The 16,967-nt window shown below is 60.6% G+C and overlaps 4 protein-coding genes across 5 annotated transcripts; 1 reads left to right on the plus strand and 3 right to left on the minus strand.

The window, feature by feature from the left end:
* Positions 1–593: 593 nt before the first annotated feature.
* On the minus strand, positions 594–5,397 carry pgt1_4 (Glutathione transporter 1). Of its 2 annotated transcripts, XM_062776250.1 has the most exons (8): positions 4,800–5,397; positions 2,506–4,664; positions 2,228–2,469; positions 1,650–2,192; positions 1,079–1,609; positions 918–1,041; positions 813–878; positions 594–762 (listed from the first exon to the last, which is right to left on the minus strand). In XM_062776250.1, the coding sequence occupies exons 2-8, from the start codon at positions 4,637–4,639 to the stop codon at positions 752–754; spliced, it is 3,651 nt and encodes a 1,216-aa protein (XP_062632234.1). In that variant the 5' UTR covers positions 4,640–4,664; positions 4,800–5,397; the 3' UTR covers positions 594–751. The 2 variants fall into 2 exon arrangements, with proteins under 2 accessions (XP_062632234.1, XP_062632235.1); XM_062776251.1 differs by having other exon boundaries at positions 813–1,041.
* A 2,293-nt stretch (positions 5,398–7,690) lies between these two features.
* On the minus strand, positions 7,691–9,196 carry SPCC1827.05c (putative RNA-binding protein). The gene is made up of 4 exons (XM_062776252.1): positions 8,393–9,196; positions 8,115–8,351; positions 7,973–8,074; positions 7,691–7,880 (listed from the first exon to the last, which is right to left on the minus strand). Exons 1-4 carry the CDS (start codon positions 9,131–9,133, stop codon positions 7,764–7,766), a joined length of 1,197 nt encoding a protein of 398 aa, XP_062632236.1. The 5' UTR covers positions 9,134–9,196; the 3' UTR covers positions 7,691–7,763.
* A 615-nt stretch (positions 9,197–9,811) lies between these two features.
* Positions 9,812–14,925, plus strand: YCF1 (Metal resistance protein YCF1). The gene is made up of 3 exons (XM_062776253.1): positions 9,812–10,325; positions 10,432–10,960; positions 10,999–14,925. Exons 1-3 carry the CDS (start codon positions 10,029–10,031, stop codon positions 14,880–14,882), a joined length of 4,710 nt encoding a protein of 1,569 aa, XP_062632237.1. The 5' UTR covers positions 9,812–10,028; the 3' UTR covers positions 14,883–14,925.
* A 163-nt stretch (positions 14,926–15,088) lies between these two features.
* On the minus strand, positions 15,089–16,894 carry SPBC119.12 (GRIP domain-containing protein). Its single transcript, XM_062776254.1, has 4 exons — positions 16,548–16,894; positions 16,060–16,483; positions 15,718–15,997; positions 15,089–15,678 (listed from the first exon to the last, which is right to left on the minus strand). The coding sequence occupies exons 1-4, from the start codon at positions 16,803–16,805 to the stop codon at positions 15,126–15,128; spliced, it is 1,515 nt and encodes a 504-aa protein (XP_062632238.1). The 5' UTR covers positions 16,806–16,894; the 3' UTR covers positions 15,089–15,125.
* Between the last annotated feature and the right edge of the window lie 73 nt (positions 16,895–16,967).

Here is a 16,967-nt window from a genome sequence, read left to right on the forward strand (position 1 = left end):
TGTTAATCAGGACCTCAGACCAGCCCGGCCCGGCCGCCTCTGACATATGCGCCGCACGGACCGGAGCGGCCCTCGCCTCGTCTGAAACAAACATCTCACACACGGCTGTTTGGCTTCCGCCAAGGGCGCTACGGTAGTTGGTGGAACCCCAACCGCCGGCCTGTCTGAGACAAAGACGATGTTTAAGACGGCCTAACAGCCGGGGATCTAGGATTCGGCTGTTGGCGCCCTCGAGGAACGCTTACACGGCGTGTCTTAGACAGGCTAGGAGGTTGCGTCATGCCGGACAAGGCCTGGCGGCACCGGCGAGGGGGCTGCAGATAGATGGGAACGGCTGGACGAGGACGGCATGCCCGTCGCCCATCAAGGAGCCGACTACACCTCGGACTGGACGGCCTCATCCACATCCGCGGCGCCGCGCAGCTCGGCCTGTTGCCAGTGTTGCGCTGGGATCGTCGAGGCGGTGCATGCGGCGTGACGGGGACGGCGACAACGTCGCCCATCAAGGCGTCTTAGGCATGTCGCACAGCCGTCAGCAATCGTTGACCTCGGCCCCACCCCTGTACACTCCCCGCTTGCTTCGCTGAACCAACTGACAGCGCCAAGGACCTACATAACATGACACATTGAAATCCTACTACCCTTACAATCTGCCATTATGCGCAACCACGACTGCCCTCACTCCCCCACACCCTAATAACCTGCTCAAGATGAAAAAGAAAAAAGAAAAGAAAATACGCGTTACACCTGGTTAGACGTTCCCTACGGCCTTGTCAGCGCCCAGACGAGGGAGGAGACGCGGATTCGCTCACATGTGTCTGGTCCAAAGGTCGAGTTCGGCGGCAAAATTCTGGATACTGCTCCATAATAGTCCCCGGCTGATATGGTCAGCACAAAGATTATGAGGCTGCACTTACTCCTCCTGTACACGTTGTTGCCCCACCAGTTGAGGGTTGCACCAGGTAAACGCAAAACAAGGAAGATGAAGACCGCGCAGGTGAGCGTCCCGACATCCAGGCCTGCGCCGAGGACATAGTTGTACTGGGGGTTTAGCAATAGTCGATGACGTTCAACGCACCTTGGCCCACCACGCAAAGTAGTAGCGTCGGACCCAGTACTGGAAAACAAAGCCAAGCACCAGGAACATGGCGACGTTGACTCCAGTTGCCGGTGGAATGGCGAGGCAGACGCTGAAGACCAGGGTGATGTTGAGGTTTCTCAGGATGGAGCGGGGGTACTTGCGACACCAAAGCCAAAGCGGGATCGGCAGGACCGCTCCAACCAACATCATCCACAGCTGCGGCCGATAAATGCCACCCTTGTCGAACAGTCGATTAGGTCCGATTAGACCCCAGATCACTGATGCCGTGAACGTCGTCTGCGAGTTGGCGCAGGTGAGGAGGTACTTGTTGTGCTGGGTGCAGATATCGGGGATGTTGGTGAACATCAACCACTTTACGCCGACCTGCGCAAAGGAGGCAATACTGCACGCCGTCATCTGAGCGATGAACATGGACCGTGGCGGGATCTTCATGTAGTGTCCCAGCTTCATGTCTCTTGCAAAGTACATGGCCTCAGCGAGTGTCTGGACGGCAAAGGTTTTGAAGATCTTGGTGGTCAGCAGGCAACCCATGTGCGGATACACTTACCATTCCAGGAATGGGCTGGCCCTTGAAGGCGTAACCCGGGATGAGCTCTGCGATGAGGTTGAACGTCGGCTCCATGTTCGTCATGGCGAAAATAATGCCGATCGGGACGATGTAGACTGCCGCCATCGCAATCGCAACGGCATAGCCCCATACGGGAAGTCCAGTGGCGAAGACTTCGATTGTTACGATGCCCAAAACCACGCAGCCAAGGAATGCAATAATGTACCACCAGTCGGGAACCTCGGGGTAGCGGCGCATCAACTTCATGTGAATGTCGTCCGGCTCGGTCTTTCGGTTCCGAGAGGTCAAGTAGATTCGCTTGCCGTGGTAGAGAACCGTGTAGACGATGAGCGAGGTTGTGAGACCAAAGGCCAACATGTACGTCACGGTGAACGCGGCCGTTAAGTAGACCGGCGAGTACTCGGCGTACGCAGTCGTGTTGAGCTTGAAGTCTGGCGTCAGGATCCTGCCAATGTCGTAAGGTTGTTGGTAACGGTCCCCAGGTGCAATGGTCAAGATGGGAAGGTACGCAGTGTACCACACCTGACGGTCAGCGTCACTCGGTCTCCAGGCCTTACATTGTTGTAGTAGAGCAACGGTGTGAGGAGCCAGTAGAACAGCAGGAAGCCCAGGGCAATGTTGACCTGGGCCCACCATGGAGCAGTCAGAGGATTCCCCACCCACGCAATCTGGGCCCAGTCGAAGGTGAGAATGCCCATGCCGAGGCCGGTAGTCACGCCGAAGAGCTGGTTCACGGTGGCGTTGTTCGGTTTGATCCAGCAGAGCCAGGAGAAGTATGACAACCCCGTGAAGAGGAACCCTGGGGCGTCAGTCGCAGTCATACTGAGTTACTCACCTGGGACAAAGTACCAGAAGAACGCAACAACCGAAACCAAGATGAAGAACTTTAGACGCGTAATCTTGGCTCCAACAGCGCCATCACTCTCAGCGTGAAGAATGTTGAGCGTCGTGGTTGTGACCAGGCAGCCTGGCCACAGCATTGAGGCCGGGAAGACAACGAATCGTCGAACGATGCCAGCCATCGACAATCCAGTCAACTGGCTGGACAGGATGTACATGATGGTGAAGCCGTAGGTGAAGTTTCGCTTGTACCACTGGTTGGCGGCCACAACACTGTGGAGACCGTATGCGGGGATGATCGAGACGTTGGCCATCATGACAATGATCGTGTGCTCCTTGATGTTGAATGGGCAGGGGTTGAAGCTGAAGTCACCGCCGCCGAGCCAACGTGGAAGCTTCCAAGTGCGGAAAGGAAGCGCCCAACCGAAAAACTTGCCGATGGGATAAGCGGCAACCTGGACGACGATGGCGGGGAGTGATGGTGAGGGAGTACGGAAGGTGAAGAAGGTGTTGATAGCACCTGTCACACATGAGAGCAAGATACCGATGAAGATTGAGCGGAAGGTCAAGGTCGCCATGTGCGGGTCGTCAATGTTGGAGACCGAGGCTCGCACTTCTGCGTAAGGGCTGTCTTCGTCCCAGTCGATGTCGTCGCCCTCTTCACTCTTGAGGACACCACCCAAACCATCGCCCCAGGTCGTCCTGCCATCCGGAACTGTCTGGTCGCCGCTGAGCTCGGTCATGTTGCCGCGGGTGGACGGGCGAAGATCGTCGGTGACGACTGACGACCGAGCACGGAAACGGCCAGAATGGTGATCAGTGTCGAAGTCATCAAGATCGCTGCCGTTTGTGACGACAGATGTCGCGTCTGTACGGCCCGTCGCAGGTGGAGTGCGATGGTTGGCGGTCGTTGGCCGCCTGACCGGCGTCGTGAGCGTGCGCATGGCAGTAGACGTTCCATGGTCCGACCCAAACGCTTCGCGACGTTGACGAATGGAGGCCCAGAAAACCCCATTGTTCAGGTTGTCGCGCCCACTCAAAGGCGGGGGGTGGGCGGTGTCGAACTCGAATGGGTGATCAGAAACAAGGTTTCCCGGTGGTAATGAGAAGTCGACCTTGTCTGAGTCGGCGTCGTGCGCGGGATTGGCAGTTGTGGGCCTGTGGAATGCAAAGACGTTGTCATCGTCGTCCTCGTTATCATCGTCGTGACCCTCATCCGACGCTGCCTGGGAGAAGAACTGCTGAGTCGGGGTGTCGCCGGCAGACAAGGTGGACTCGAGGGTATCAGGCCTAAACTGTGTCGCCGGATCCCAGGCAACAGAACGGCGGGGTACTGGCGCTGCCGCGGGCTGAGGGCTGCTTTCCTTTGGAGGTGCACTAAAGTCGGGCACACTTGGCGTGTGCGGGTCTGCCGAATCTCCATGGGAGATCTGAGTCTCGAGGTGTGGCATTGGCTCAATGTCCAGTGGCACTGGACGGTTGGCCGGTGTTGCTGGGGTGAACTGAATTGTCGCTGGAGCGAAGTACGGAGGGGGACTTGACGAGGGCAGGGCATCATCCTTCTCTGATAATGTAGGATGTTGCGGCTGCTCTGGTTGCTGTGGCTCTGGTTGCTGTGCAGCAGCTGACCCGAATGAGAATGCAAATGGGGAGGAGGTTTGGGCGTGGCGTTCAGAGGATTGCGGTTGCTCAACGGATTGCGGCAGCTCAGAGGATTGCGGTATCCTTTCCGCCACGGGGACATCAACTGCCCGCTGTGACAGGTCATGGGTGGCCTCTGTTGGAGTGGTGACGACGAAAGAGGTAGAGGCGAGCCCCGAGCTGGTAGGTATCCTGCCAGCTGCGTCGTCGGTGACAATAGATACTGGTCTGGGTCGTGAGAAATCGATAGAGGTGCGAGCGCTCGCAGGGTGTTCGTGCTGATGGTTGCCCAGGACGGTCGACGCGCGGGACGGCGGATCTGACGGCCCGGCATGAGCTGTTGCAAAGGTCCCTATTGTTGTCGCCACGCTACCCGCCGCGCTCGCTGGGCGCGCGATACCACCCTCACGAAGATGCTCCTCGACCTCGACGGCCTGACCGACTACTGGGGGTCGGGCAGATTCATCATCGGGTCGTGGTGTCGACATGGCGAGGCGCTCGAGCTATGGCTATCTGCGGCGTCAGCTGATCTGAGATCTAGGAATTGCTCATGCCGGAGGCCCTTGCGCGTGGCTGTTGATGCATGTCGCATGTTGACCTTGGCGTATCGTGGCGCGCGTCACGAGCAGCACGGTCAAAGCCACTTACCTCAAGACGCCAGGAGGAAGACGACGACGGTGAGGGGCGGGAGGTGCAGGGGGGGACGCGTAGACGCCGTGATGCTCGGCCAGCCCGATAGACGTTGGGTTAGCCGGCCAAAGGAATGATAAAGGAGCGTAGGTGCTCAAGGCGCGGCCAGACGGGGAAGAATGAGTGAGTCGTGCGATGGGATCAAGAACAAAGGGGATGGCGGTGAGGCTGAAACGGTGGCCGCGAGTGTGCGGCTTGGGGGAGAGCCCAGCTCGGAGCGCGCGCGCGCGTCGTGTGTGTATGTGTGTGTATGCGTGGGGATGTGTGTAAAGGAAGGGAGACTGATGTAGTAGTAGTAGTCGTCGTCGTGACAATGTTCCGGGGTCGACGGGGGGCGCGCAGCGAACGGAGAGGGGGGAGAGACGGACGCCTGGGACGGAGGCGCGTCTTGGCGCTCAGCGAACAGTGCCGCGGGGGGGCGTTTGAGTATGCCGGGGGCGGGGGGCGTGCGAGGAGTGGTGGTCGCCGTGTGAGGATTGTCTAGCACATCTAAGAGCGACGAGTTGTGGAGAAGAGTCTAGAGATCATTGTCGATTTGTCTGGCTGCAGCAGCTCTCTCTCGACGTGCAACCAGCAACCATGCACCAGCAGCAGGAGCAGCACAATGTCCAGGTTTTGCAGCGAAGCAACAGCGGGCAGGGAGAGGAGAGGGGCAGCAGGAGGAGTACGCCTCGGAGTGCAGCACCAGCAGGCAGCAGCAGCAGGCGGAGGCCAAGCAAGGCAAGGGGTGCCGACCGGCCGGCAGACTGACAGGCTGTACCGCACGGCGAGGAGGGGAGGAATCCAGGGTAAAAAAAGAGCGTTTGATACAGCAAGGAAGGGGGCGGCCGGGCGCCGAGGCGGTCTGTGCACTCTGTCGGCGGCATGGCATGGGCATGGGGTGGGAACCTTGCTACGCCACGGTGCAGCGTCGAGCGGGTTCTGCCAAGGCCGGACGGGCCTAGAGTCCAGAGCATCGAGTGAGCAAGAGGGAGAACACGGCGGGCAGACAAACGCGGAACAGACATGCATCCTGCGAGGGGGGGAGTGACAGGGAGGGCACAAGAGCAGAGGGGCACCCTCCAGTCCCCCTCGTTTTCTTTGGGCCGACCCTGAACGTCCCCTTGGACTTTCTTTTCCTTGGATCTGATGCGCTGTTCCACTGATGGAAGCAGGGAAACATGTCAGGGAAGACTTCACATCACCCTGAGGAGGATTCCAGTGGGCCAAGGCATGGCACCAGAAGAAATGCGTCTGGCTGCAACCCTGAGTTGGTCCACAGTCCCGCCCATGTGTCGCTTTCGCACTTTTGCCCTTGTTCTCACGGCGGGTTGTCTGCCTGCAGTGTCTGTCAGCCTCGGACGTCTATGCACCTAGAAAAGGTGCCTTTACGTTACCCACTCTCCTGACAGAACGATCCATCTTCGCGCGCAGCAATGTCAAGCAAGGAAGGAGCAACACAGTCATCGGCAGCCAGGACGGCGTTGGTGTCATGTTGCCGTCCTTTACGGGCCCTAGAGAGAGAACGTGCTTGACTGACTCTCTGCTGGCCTGCTGGCTTGCGTGCCAAGGGAGGCTTGGGCCGGCTGGCGCAGCAGAGGCGCGTTCCGCTGCCGCCGAGGCTGGCTGGCTCCACGATCGAGAGGCAAAGACAGACAGACGCACGCACACCTTGAAACGATGGAAGCGCAGGACCTCGCGACAGTCAACGACGCCAAGGTGAACTTTGTTGCGCCAACGCTTGACCGGCGGCACGTCTGGCACGCTGCCAAACGGGCGATAGCAGGCCGAACCCGCTCTGCGCTCAGGATCATGCCTCAAGCCACCGAAAGATCATTGTGCCTGTGGCGGCATCCCTACACAGTTTCCAGACTTGGAACGGAGCGAGCTGCGTAGAAATGCCCATTACATGCTCGTGGTGCTGCTGCTGCTGCTGCGAGCTGCGAGCTGCTACTGAGCTACTGATGCGTTCACGATCCACACTCGATCCACAATCGATCTACACGGGCATTACGAGTGGCGGCCGCCGTCCGTCGGCGTGCTGTGATCGGAGCGTTTACACTCTCTCGCTCGGGGGCAGTGATCTCGCTCGGGGGGCGATGTTCGCTTTGTGGGTTGAGTCAGCTCAGAGCCCCTGTGTGTGTGTGTGACAGAGTGCTGCGCTCACATGATGGACGAGGCTAGCGAGTGGCAACTGAGAGAGAGCGACAACGTGTGTAACGTGCAAGATCACCTGCAGGTGCCATCGGGACGTCGGCACTTGCCGACCCGTCGGCACTTGCCGACCCGTCGTAGCCTCCTCGCCACTCCAACACAACGCCCGCGTCCACGACTCCTCGCATATGTAATATGACGTAGCGTAGCAGTGAAACAAACCCACGGCGCAGCGTAATGATAACGGCGGCGGTTCACACAGACGCTCAGTCAGTTACTGCGGCACGGCGGTGGCAAAGGTACGCTCTCGGCGTTGGCCTTGCTCACAGCAAGCATGATTGATTGATGTCGGCCGAGGTTACTTCCTGCCCTGCCGCATGCCGACACTACGCCGCGCAGTGGGCACTTTAATTGTCGCACTGGCGTCGATGCGTCGCGACAGGCCGAGCGACAATGCAGCGGCGCACAATGCAGTCTGCGATTAGCTTTATAGCTTTGACGTGTGGCGGTCCTTGTTCCTGCCGCCGAACACATTAGCCTGAGCGGGAATAGGCCTCGCGGCGCTGGCGTCGTTCCTGTGAGGGTGAACGAAGGATTGATTCTGTCGGCACGGCTCTTAGGGCGAACGGAGGAGCGCGCGGCAAGACGGCACGTACACGCGTGCGGCCGTGCACAGGCAGTAGCTGCTGCACAAAACTTGAGCAAAAGTATAGAGTCATACATGCAAGGCGTCTCCGTCTCCAAAGCACACAGACACCGATCTAACGCCGTCACCGCCACAGCCACACATCACTTGTGGCCCTCAAACTCGTAGTCAATGCCCGCGGCCTTGATCTTTTCCCTCCTCTCCTCCTGGCGCTTGAGCACCTTGGCGTTGGCCTTCTCCTGCTGCTCTGCTGTCCTGGGCTGAGGGGGGTGTCAGCAACTGGTGGGCTTACACGGCCAACAGTGATCCCGGTGAACAACTCCAGCGCCACGGCACCACCGCCACTACTCACCTTGTCCTGGCGCATCTTCTCGAGGCGCGCACGGGGGACCTTGCGGAACTTCTTGTTGGCACCGACCCACAGCTCGGGGTGGACCTCGTCAGATGGGATGACCTAGACGCCGTCAGGTACTTGCACAACAGCCCCGACTTACGTTGCAGCGCAAGAGGTGGCCCATGAGGAGGTAGTTGTTCATCGTGTCGGCGACAATCTCAGCCACAGGGAGCGACGAGAACTCAATGTAGGCGTAGTGTCGTGATGCGCCCGTCTTGGGGTTGCGCGCCAGACGGAGACGGGTCACGTCGCCGAACTGGGAGAAGTAGTCCTTCATCTGCTCCTCGTAGAAGCCGTGCGGGATGCGGCCGAGGAAGATGGTACCAGTCGCGGTAGACTACGCGGGTTAGAAAACGCCTGGCCTAACCGCCTACCCACCTTCTTCTTGTTGGCACGCTTGAGACGAGCCTGCACAGTCTTGTCGTCCTTGGCGTGGGGGATCTTGCCGGCCTGGACCTCCTTGCCGGCCTTGCGCACGGCCTCGTCCTCGGCGTCGCTCTCGTCGTCCGAGCTGTCGGCGCCGCCCTCCTCCTCGTCCGTCTCGAACGCGCCGATGAACGACTCGGACTCGGACTCGGGCTCGGCGGCCTTGGCGGCAGCGGCCTTCTTCGCGGGGGCCTTCTTGGTCGCAGCAGCGGCCGCAGCGGGAGCCTTCTTGCCCTTGGTGTCCTTTGTCTTTTCCATGAGCCCACTCGCCTCGCCAAACTCCCTAACCACGCCCTCGAGCGCCGCTCCCACCTTGTCAACGATTGTCGTCGCAGCCTTCTCAGCAGCTCCCATAAAGTCGTCGGCCGTCTTGCGCTTCTTGGAATCGGCGACGGCCTTGGGGCCGGCAGCAGCCTTCTTGCCCTTGGGCTTGACCTCGGCGGCCTCGGGGGTGGGGGCGACGTCGTCCATGATGATGTCGCCGGCGTGGTCGATGGCCTCGTTGATCTCAGCGGCGACCTTCTTGCCGATCTTCTTCACCGTGTCGACAACGGTCTCGGGGGCAGCGGCAGCCTTGGCCTTGGTCGCAGCAGCGCGCTTGGGACGAGTCGAGGCAGGCGCAGCGGCAGCGGCAGCCTTGGTCTTCTTCGCCGTGGGGGCCGGAGCCGTGGTCGTGGCAGCACGCTTCGCCATTGTGTAGTGGCGAGGGGTGTAAGTGTGGGTAGGAATGTAGATGAGATGGGTGTGAGCCTGAACAGCTCACTTGCGCATCCACAACCACCCAGCCTGGACGTCACTTGTTGCCTGCTCATACAAAAATCCTCTCAGGCACGCTTGGTCGTGTGGCGGAGGCTACAAGAGTTACGTAATAAATAGGATCGGCTTCTTTGGGCAATACAACTGGTTTGTATTTCGGGATGGCACCGAATTAGAATTTGGGAGTTAATGCAATTAGTTGAATGGAGACAGTGAAGCCGGGCTGAACACAACGCGTGTACATGAGTATCTTCAACACTTGCTCAAGACGTTGCCGTTCATTCAAGCAGCCTCCTGTCCAGCCCTTCCTCTTCGGGATCCCCGGCCTCTTGGACCAATTAAGCAGCCCGCTGCGCGTCCTTGTTAGTGAGCACGTTATGAGTAGTATGTAGTAGTGTTAGTCGGCTACATCCGCTACAACCTCCACCTACCTCCACATCACCTAAAATTCAAAATCGTCGTCAGGGGGGGGGAGTGAGCGGGGTGGAGTGCGCGGAGGGCGGCCCGGAGTGGAAGTCAGTGTTGCCTGTATTAGGATCTCGGGTCGCCCGGCTGGCTGACGACTGACGTTCTGCTTACTGCACCCGCCCCACCCCCCCTCTCTCCGCCGCGCGTCACAATCACACCCAACCCCCCCCACTTCCTTCCTTCATTCGTTCTCTTTCCTCGTTCCAAAAGGCATTGACCGTATCAGAGCCCGGCCTCACCTCGGCATACCGCTCTCTTACACCCCTCACCCCCCTCGCCCGCTCACTCGAGGACACGGTTACAGGTGTAGACATCTGGTAAATTTCCATCGGCCGATCGGTGTCTCCGCCGCCTTCCCCCAACCATGTCGGCTGCGCAGTGGTTCGCGACCACCGCCCTCGCCCACAGCGGCGGCAAGAAGCACACCCCGGGCACGATCAAGTGCTCGTGGCCCATCCAGGTCGTGTCCCGCCGCCGCGAGTTCGACCTCACCGAGTGCTTCGAGCTCGCCATCCTCCAGCCCGTGCCCCTCGTCCTCTCCATCCTCGTCGGCCTCGCGCAGATCCTGTACCGTACCCGCAAGCTCAAGCAGACTGGCCCCGACAGCCTCGACTGGATCACCCGCTCGGCCCGCAACGAGAAGGTGGCAAAGACCAAGGTGGTGAGTGCTTGTTGCTGCTGCTGCTGTGGCGCGATTGGAGATGCCCGAAGCCGGACTCGTACGCTCGGGCCTCGGGTCTGACGTAGAGACTGACTAACCTCGCCAGGCTCTCCTCGGCTTCTCGGCCATTCTTGCGGCCGCAGCGGCCGGTTTGGCAGCCCCCCAGCTCCCCTCGTCGCCATGGGCATTCATTCACTATGCGCTCTTGGCAGTCACTTACGTCGTCTTCGCGTACGTGGTATGGCTCAACCACCACACGTCAAGAACTTCTTCGGCCCTGGTCCTCCTGTTCTTCCCTCTGTACGCTCTGATCTCGGCTGTGACCGTCCGCACGGCCATCCTCACCGGTCGTCTCAACCCCGATCTGGGCCACACCCTCCCCGGCAGGCTGACCCTGGCCCGTGAGGGACTGTGGTTCAGCAGCCTCGGCATCGGATTCATTGCCTTTGGCTTTGAACTCTACTGCCCCGAGACCCAGTGGAAGGCCTGGCACGCGCCGTGGTCGAGTGGAAAGATTCGCCTCGAGGACGATGAGGAGAACGACACTGTTGCCGAGCCCAAGCTCGACGACGAGATTGAGAGCCCCGTGGCCACCGCCAACATCTACGAGAGGCTCACCTTCTCCTGGCTCACGCGTGAGTAACCGTCTCCTGAGCTTCCACTGAAACCCCAGCGCTGCTTTCCCTCGGCACAAAGAAGTACCTCGGAGAGGAGGACATGTGGATGCTGCCTCCGGCGGATTCGGCCGAGGCGCTTTCCGAACGTCTGGCAAAGGCTTGGCGCGAGCAGATCGACCTTGTCAAGCAGGGCAAGAAGAAGCGTCCCTCACTCAAGATCGCCATCGCCAAGGCGTACGGTCTCCCCTACTTCGTCGCTGGACTGATGAAGGCGCTCTACGACACATTGAGCTTCTCGCAGCCCCAGCTCCTCCGCTGGCTGCTGCTCTTTGTGCAGAGCTACCACACCTCGGGCCAGGAGCCTATGCCGGCTGCCGCTGGCTTTGGCATTGCCATCCTCATGTTTGTCACTGCCAACGTTGCTACTGCTCTGCTCCACCAGTACTTTGACCGCTGCTTCTCAACGACCATGAGGATCAAGACGGGTCTCATCACCCTCATCTACCGCAAGTCGCTCCGCCTCAGCAGCGGTGAGAAGTCTGGACGCACCTCAGGCGACATTGTCAACCTCCAGAGTGTTGACGCTGTTCGCATCGGTGACATTGCTCAGTACGGCCACATCGCCTGGTCCGGCCCCTTCCAGATCATCATTGCCTTTGTGTCCCTCTACCAGCTCGTTGGCTGGCAGTCGTTTGTCGGTGTCGCCGTCATGCTCATCTCCCTGCCCATCAACACCTACATTAGCCGTCTCCAGAAGCGCCTCCAGCGCAAGCTCATGGCGGCCAAGGATGTCCGCACCCGTCTCATGAGCGAGATCCTCAACAACATCAAGTCGATCAAGCTGTACGGCTGGGAGAAGGCTTTCGTTGACAAGGTCCTCGACGCCCGCCACAACAAGGAGCTGAAGATGCTCCGCAAGATCGGTATCGTTACCGCTTGCAGCAACTTCCTCTGGACCACCGTCCCCTTCCTTGTCGCCTTCGCCACATTCAGCTCCTTCGTCTTCACGGCCGACCGCCCACTCACCAGCGAGATCATCTTCCCTGCCATCTCGCTCTTCACCCTGCTCTCATTCCCTCTCGCCGTCTTCAGCAACATCATCAACAGCATCATCGAGGCCCTCGTGTCCGTCCAGCGTCTCGAGGACTTCCTTGCTGCGGATGAGCTTGACCCTGACGCACGCACGGTCGTCTACCCTCAGGACGACCCCAACGGCGAAGCGCAGGTCGGCGACTCGGTTGTCACTATCAAGGATGGCGAGTTCAGGTGGGCCCGCGACTCGGTCGAGCCGATCCTCCAGGACATCAACCTCGACGTCAAGAAGGGTGAACTCCTGGCCGTCATTGGCCGTGTGGGTGACGGCAAGTCGTCGCTTCTCGGTGCCATGCTTGGCGAGATGCACCGCGACGAGGGCTCGGTCAACATCCGTGGCGACGTCGCCTACTTCAGCCAGACTTCGTGGATTCTTTCCGCCACGGTCAAGGACAACATCATCTTTGGACATCGATTCGACCCCATTTTCTATGACAAGGTTCTCGACGCCTGTGCCCTTCGTGCCGACCTTGCGGTGCTTCCCGAGGGCCACATGACCGAAGTCGGAGAGAAGGGTGTCTCGCTTTCGGGAGGCCAGAAGGCTCGTATCTGTCTTGCTCGTGCGTGTTATGCCCGTGCGGACATCTACCTTCTCGACGACCCCCTCAGCGCTGTCGATGCCCATGTCGGCCGCCACATCTTTGACCACGTTCTCGGCCCCAACGGTATTCTCAAAAACAAGGCCCGTATTCTCTGCACCAACGCCGTCAACGTCCTCCCTCAGGCCACCAACATTGTCATGCTTCGCCGCGGTATCATCATCGAGCGCAACACGTACGACGGCGCCATGGCCGACACATCTTCCGAGCTGTTCAAGCTCATTACTGGCCTCGGCAAGCAGTCTGCCAAGAAGAACGGCGAGGAGTCTGGCTCGGTGACCCCGACTGTGGTTGGTTCTGCGACCCCATCTGAGGACGAAGCCGACAGTGTCGACGAGCCTGACGAGCTTCGCAAGCGCCGCGCCGACCGTCGTTCCAGCACTGCCACTCGCCGCGCCTCGATCTTGTCCCTCCGCCAGGCTAAGCGCGACGCTCTTCACGACCTGCGCGAGTCGGCCAAGCCCAAGGAACACATCGAGAAGGGCAGCGTCAAGTTCTCCATCTACAAGCAGTACCTCACCGCCGCGGGGCTTGGTGGCGTCGCCATCTTCATCATCGGCCTCGCCCTCGGCCAAGGCTCGAGCATCTTCTCCAACGTCATTCTCAAGTACTGGGGCACCCTTAACCAGCAGATGGGCCGCAACGTCGAGGTCGCCAAGTACCTCACCGCCTACGGCATCATGGGCTTCTCGTCGGGTCTGCTCAACGTCCTCGCCATGGTTACCCTTCGTCTCTACTGTGGTCTCCGCGCTGCCAGCTTCATGCACGACAAGGCCTTCATCTCGCTCATGCGCTCCCCTCTGAGCTTCTTCGAGCTCACCCCAACTGGCCGCATCCTCAACCTCTTCTCGCGTGACATCTTCGTCATTGACGAAGTCCTGCCCATGGCCCTCGGCCAGTTCTGTCGCACGTTCATCCAGGTGGCTGGTGTCATTGTCGTTCTCGCCTGGGGTGCGCCAATCGTCCTATTTGCCCTCATCCCGCTCACGTTCATCTACCGTATCATCATGCGCTACTACCTCTCCACCTCTCGTGAGCTCAAGCGTCTGGACGCCGTGTCGCGCTCGCCCATCTTCACCTTCTTCGGCGAGACCCTTGCTGGCCTTCCCGTCATCCGCGCGTACAACCAGACCCGCCGCTTCCAGGCCAACAACGAGACGCGTGTCGACCGCAACCAGGCGTGCTACCAGCCGGCCATGGCCATCAACCGTTGGCTCGCCGTCCGCCTCGAGTTCCTTGGCTCGTGCCTCATGTTCTCCACTGCCCTCGCGTCGGTCACTGCCCTCGTTCTCTATGGCAACATTGACGCCGGTCTCGTCGGTATCCTCATGTCGTACACGATCTCGGTCACTGGCTCGCTCAACTGGTTTGTTCGCACTGCTTCCGAGGTCGAGCAGAACATTGTCTCTGTCGAGCGTGTCTCGGCCTACGCCGAACTTCCAAGCGAGGCGCCCGAGTACATTGCTGCCACGCAGCCTCCTTCCACCTGGCCTCCGACTGGCTCTATCGACTTTGACGACTACTCGATGCGCTACCGCCCCGAGCTCCCTCTAGTCCTCAAGGACGTGACCGTCAACATCAAGGGTGGCCACCGTGTCGGTGTCGTTGGCCGTACTGGCGCCGGCAAGTCCTCCCTCACCCTTGCTCTCTTCCGCATTCTGGAAGGCAGCGGCGGCAAGATTGTCATTGACGGTGTCGACATTTCGACTATTGGCCTGCACGCACTCCGCAGTGTCATTAGCATTATTCCTCAGGACCCCCAGCTCTTCGAAGGCACCCTGAGAAATAACATTGACCCCACTGGCAAGGCGTCCGACGCCGACATGTGGGCGGCCCTCGAGCACTCGCATCTCAAGGACCACGTTATGCGCAACATGGGCGGCACGCTGGACGCTGAGGTCGCCGAGGGTGGTTCCAACCTCTCCTCTGGCCAGCGCCAGCTCCTCTGCTTTGCTCGTGCCCTTCTTCGCAAGACCAAGATTCTGGTTCTCGACGAGGCCACCTCGAGCATTGACCTCGAGACGGACGCGGCCGTGCAGCAGATCCTCCGTGGCCCCGACTTTAACGGTGTGACGACGCTCACGATTGCGCACCGTATCAACACAATCATGGACTCTGACCGGGTTCTCGTCATGTCGCAGGGCGAGGTGGCCGAGTTTGACTCGCCCGAGAACCTGCTCAAGAACCGAGACTCCATCTTTACCAGCCTTGTTGTGGAGGCTGGACTCGGCAACAACTTGGTCGAGTAAGCGTTCCTCATGGTAGAATCATACAATGCATTTGTTTTGTTTGCGCGGCGGGCGGGTGGGGCAGGCGTGACGAGGTGTAAGGTGTATATATTAACCCCATGCCGATGCTTCAAGAAGAGAACGCTCATCTCCCGCTCCTCCCCCCCCCCCCCCCCCCCCCCACACACACACTGTGCACATGACATGCATCTAGGTCTGCGACCACCATACGAAGAAATGCTCCTCCTCCCCCTGCTCGTCCCGCTATCGCCCCAAGGCCTCCTGCAGGCCAAAGCTGGGCTTTCGCGAGCCTGCCATCGTCCCTCGCGATGTGCCCAGCACGACGGCGTCGAGGCTCGCCGAGCTCGCGGCTGCTGATGTCGCCGAGCTCGTGGACATTGTGCGCGACATGCGCAAGTTTGGTGTCGTTGCGCCCGACGTGGGCGGCGAACTCGCGGGTAACGGCCCCGGCGAGCGGAGTGCCGACGGCGACTCGAACGCCGAGGGCGACGTCGCGCCCTCTGGCTGGCCCTGCGACGCCTCCTTGAGGAGGAACTCGACGAACAGATTCGAAAACGACTCGTTCATCGCTGCCTCTTCTTCGGCGGTGCGCTCGCCCGGCGCCGGCGCCGCGCCAGACTTGCGCCGTGCCGCCTGGGGCCGCCCCTTGCCCTTTTGTGACCTCTGCAGGCCGGCGCGTTCCCGCTCGCCGTCGTCCCAGCTCAGAATGGTCGACAGGAGCGACAGCATCTCGAAGCGCTTCGAGTCGGCGCGCGACGTCGTGAGAAACGACAGCAGGATGTTGGTTACTAGTCGGCTGCGGCGCGTCAGTGGGCAAGCAAGCAAGTACACGCACCGGTCGACATTGTTGTCCGGGTTGATCTTGCGCAGACGTCTCATGGCCTCGGTGAGGTGCTCGTTTGTGACAACCGCGTCGTGCCGCAACTTTGCAATCACCGTGTGCTTTTCCCGCAGCTCCTTCTCGAGCACTGTCGCCCTGCTGGCGTTGGACTCGACGCTCGACAGCGAGCTCTCGGCGTTGGCGGCGCGCAGCTTGAACTCGGACAGCTGGGACACGGCGAGCTTGAGCTGGCCTTCGAGCTCTGCCGTGGCCTGGTGGAGTTCGAGGTCTTTTGCTGGGGAGGCATAAGTACGTGTCTGTCGCCAAGGCACATCCCCCCCCGCCCGCCCCACTCACCTGCCTGGAACTCGCTCAGCACCTCTTGCAGATTATCCGCGCGCTCCTTCTCGAGCCTGCTCTCGTCGACCGCGCGCTCGGCCTCACGGCGATACTCTGCCTCTCTCCGTTCTCTGGCCCGTGCCTCGTCCTCGATCTCCTCGCGGCGCCGTCTCTCGCGCTCGGCCTCGGTCTCCCAGTCCTCGCGTTCGGCGCGCAACCGCTCCATCTCGCCGCGCAGCTCGCGCATCTCGCGCGTGAGCGACAGCACGTCGCTAGAGCTGTTATCGCTCTGGCTCCGCAGCTGCTGCAGCTGGAACGAGAGCGACGCGCACTCGGCGCTCGAGCTCTCGAGCTCGCCCCGTAGTGTGCCCAGCTGCTCCTGCAGCGCCGTGTTGTCGGCATTGAGCTCGTTGATCTGCTCCTCGCGGCGGTCGAGCTCTTCCTGCACAGAGAGTTAGCACGACGGCCTTGGCCTTGGTGCGTTGACGCGTTGCGCGTTGACCCACCGCATCCTCTTTGAGCTTTTCGCCGAGCGTGCTCCGCATCGACGTCAACTTGCCCAGCAGCGAGCGGTACTGGTGGTTGAGGCGCTCGTTCTCCGCCTTGACGCGCTCAAGCTCGCCGTCGGCGCCGGTGAGGTCGGACGATGCGCGCGGGGACGTGGGGGACAGGATGCCGGACCCGCTCATCGACGACGATGATGGGCCGGCGGCGTCGCCCGCGCGCCCGCCGTTCGTCGTGTGCTCTGCCGCGCCGCTCGCCATGCCGCTGGTGTCTGCGGAGGGGGGGAAGTGTGGTGTGCGGAGAGGAGGCGATGGGTGGGAGAGTGGTGGGTGTGTTGGGTTTGTGTTGGTTGTGGTGGTGGTGGTGGTGTTGGGCGGAGGTAACTTGGACGTGCTGGCACATGGCCGGCTGCGGCGTGGTGG

Source organism: Vanrija pseudolonga, chromosome 7 (genome assembly GCF_020906515.1).
Source record: "Vanrija pseudolonga chromosome 7, complete sequence".
NCBI lineage: Eukaryota > Fungi > Basidiomycota > Tremellomycetes > Trichosporonales > Trichosporonaceae > Vanrija > Vanrija pseudolonga.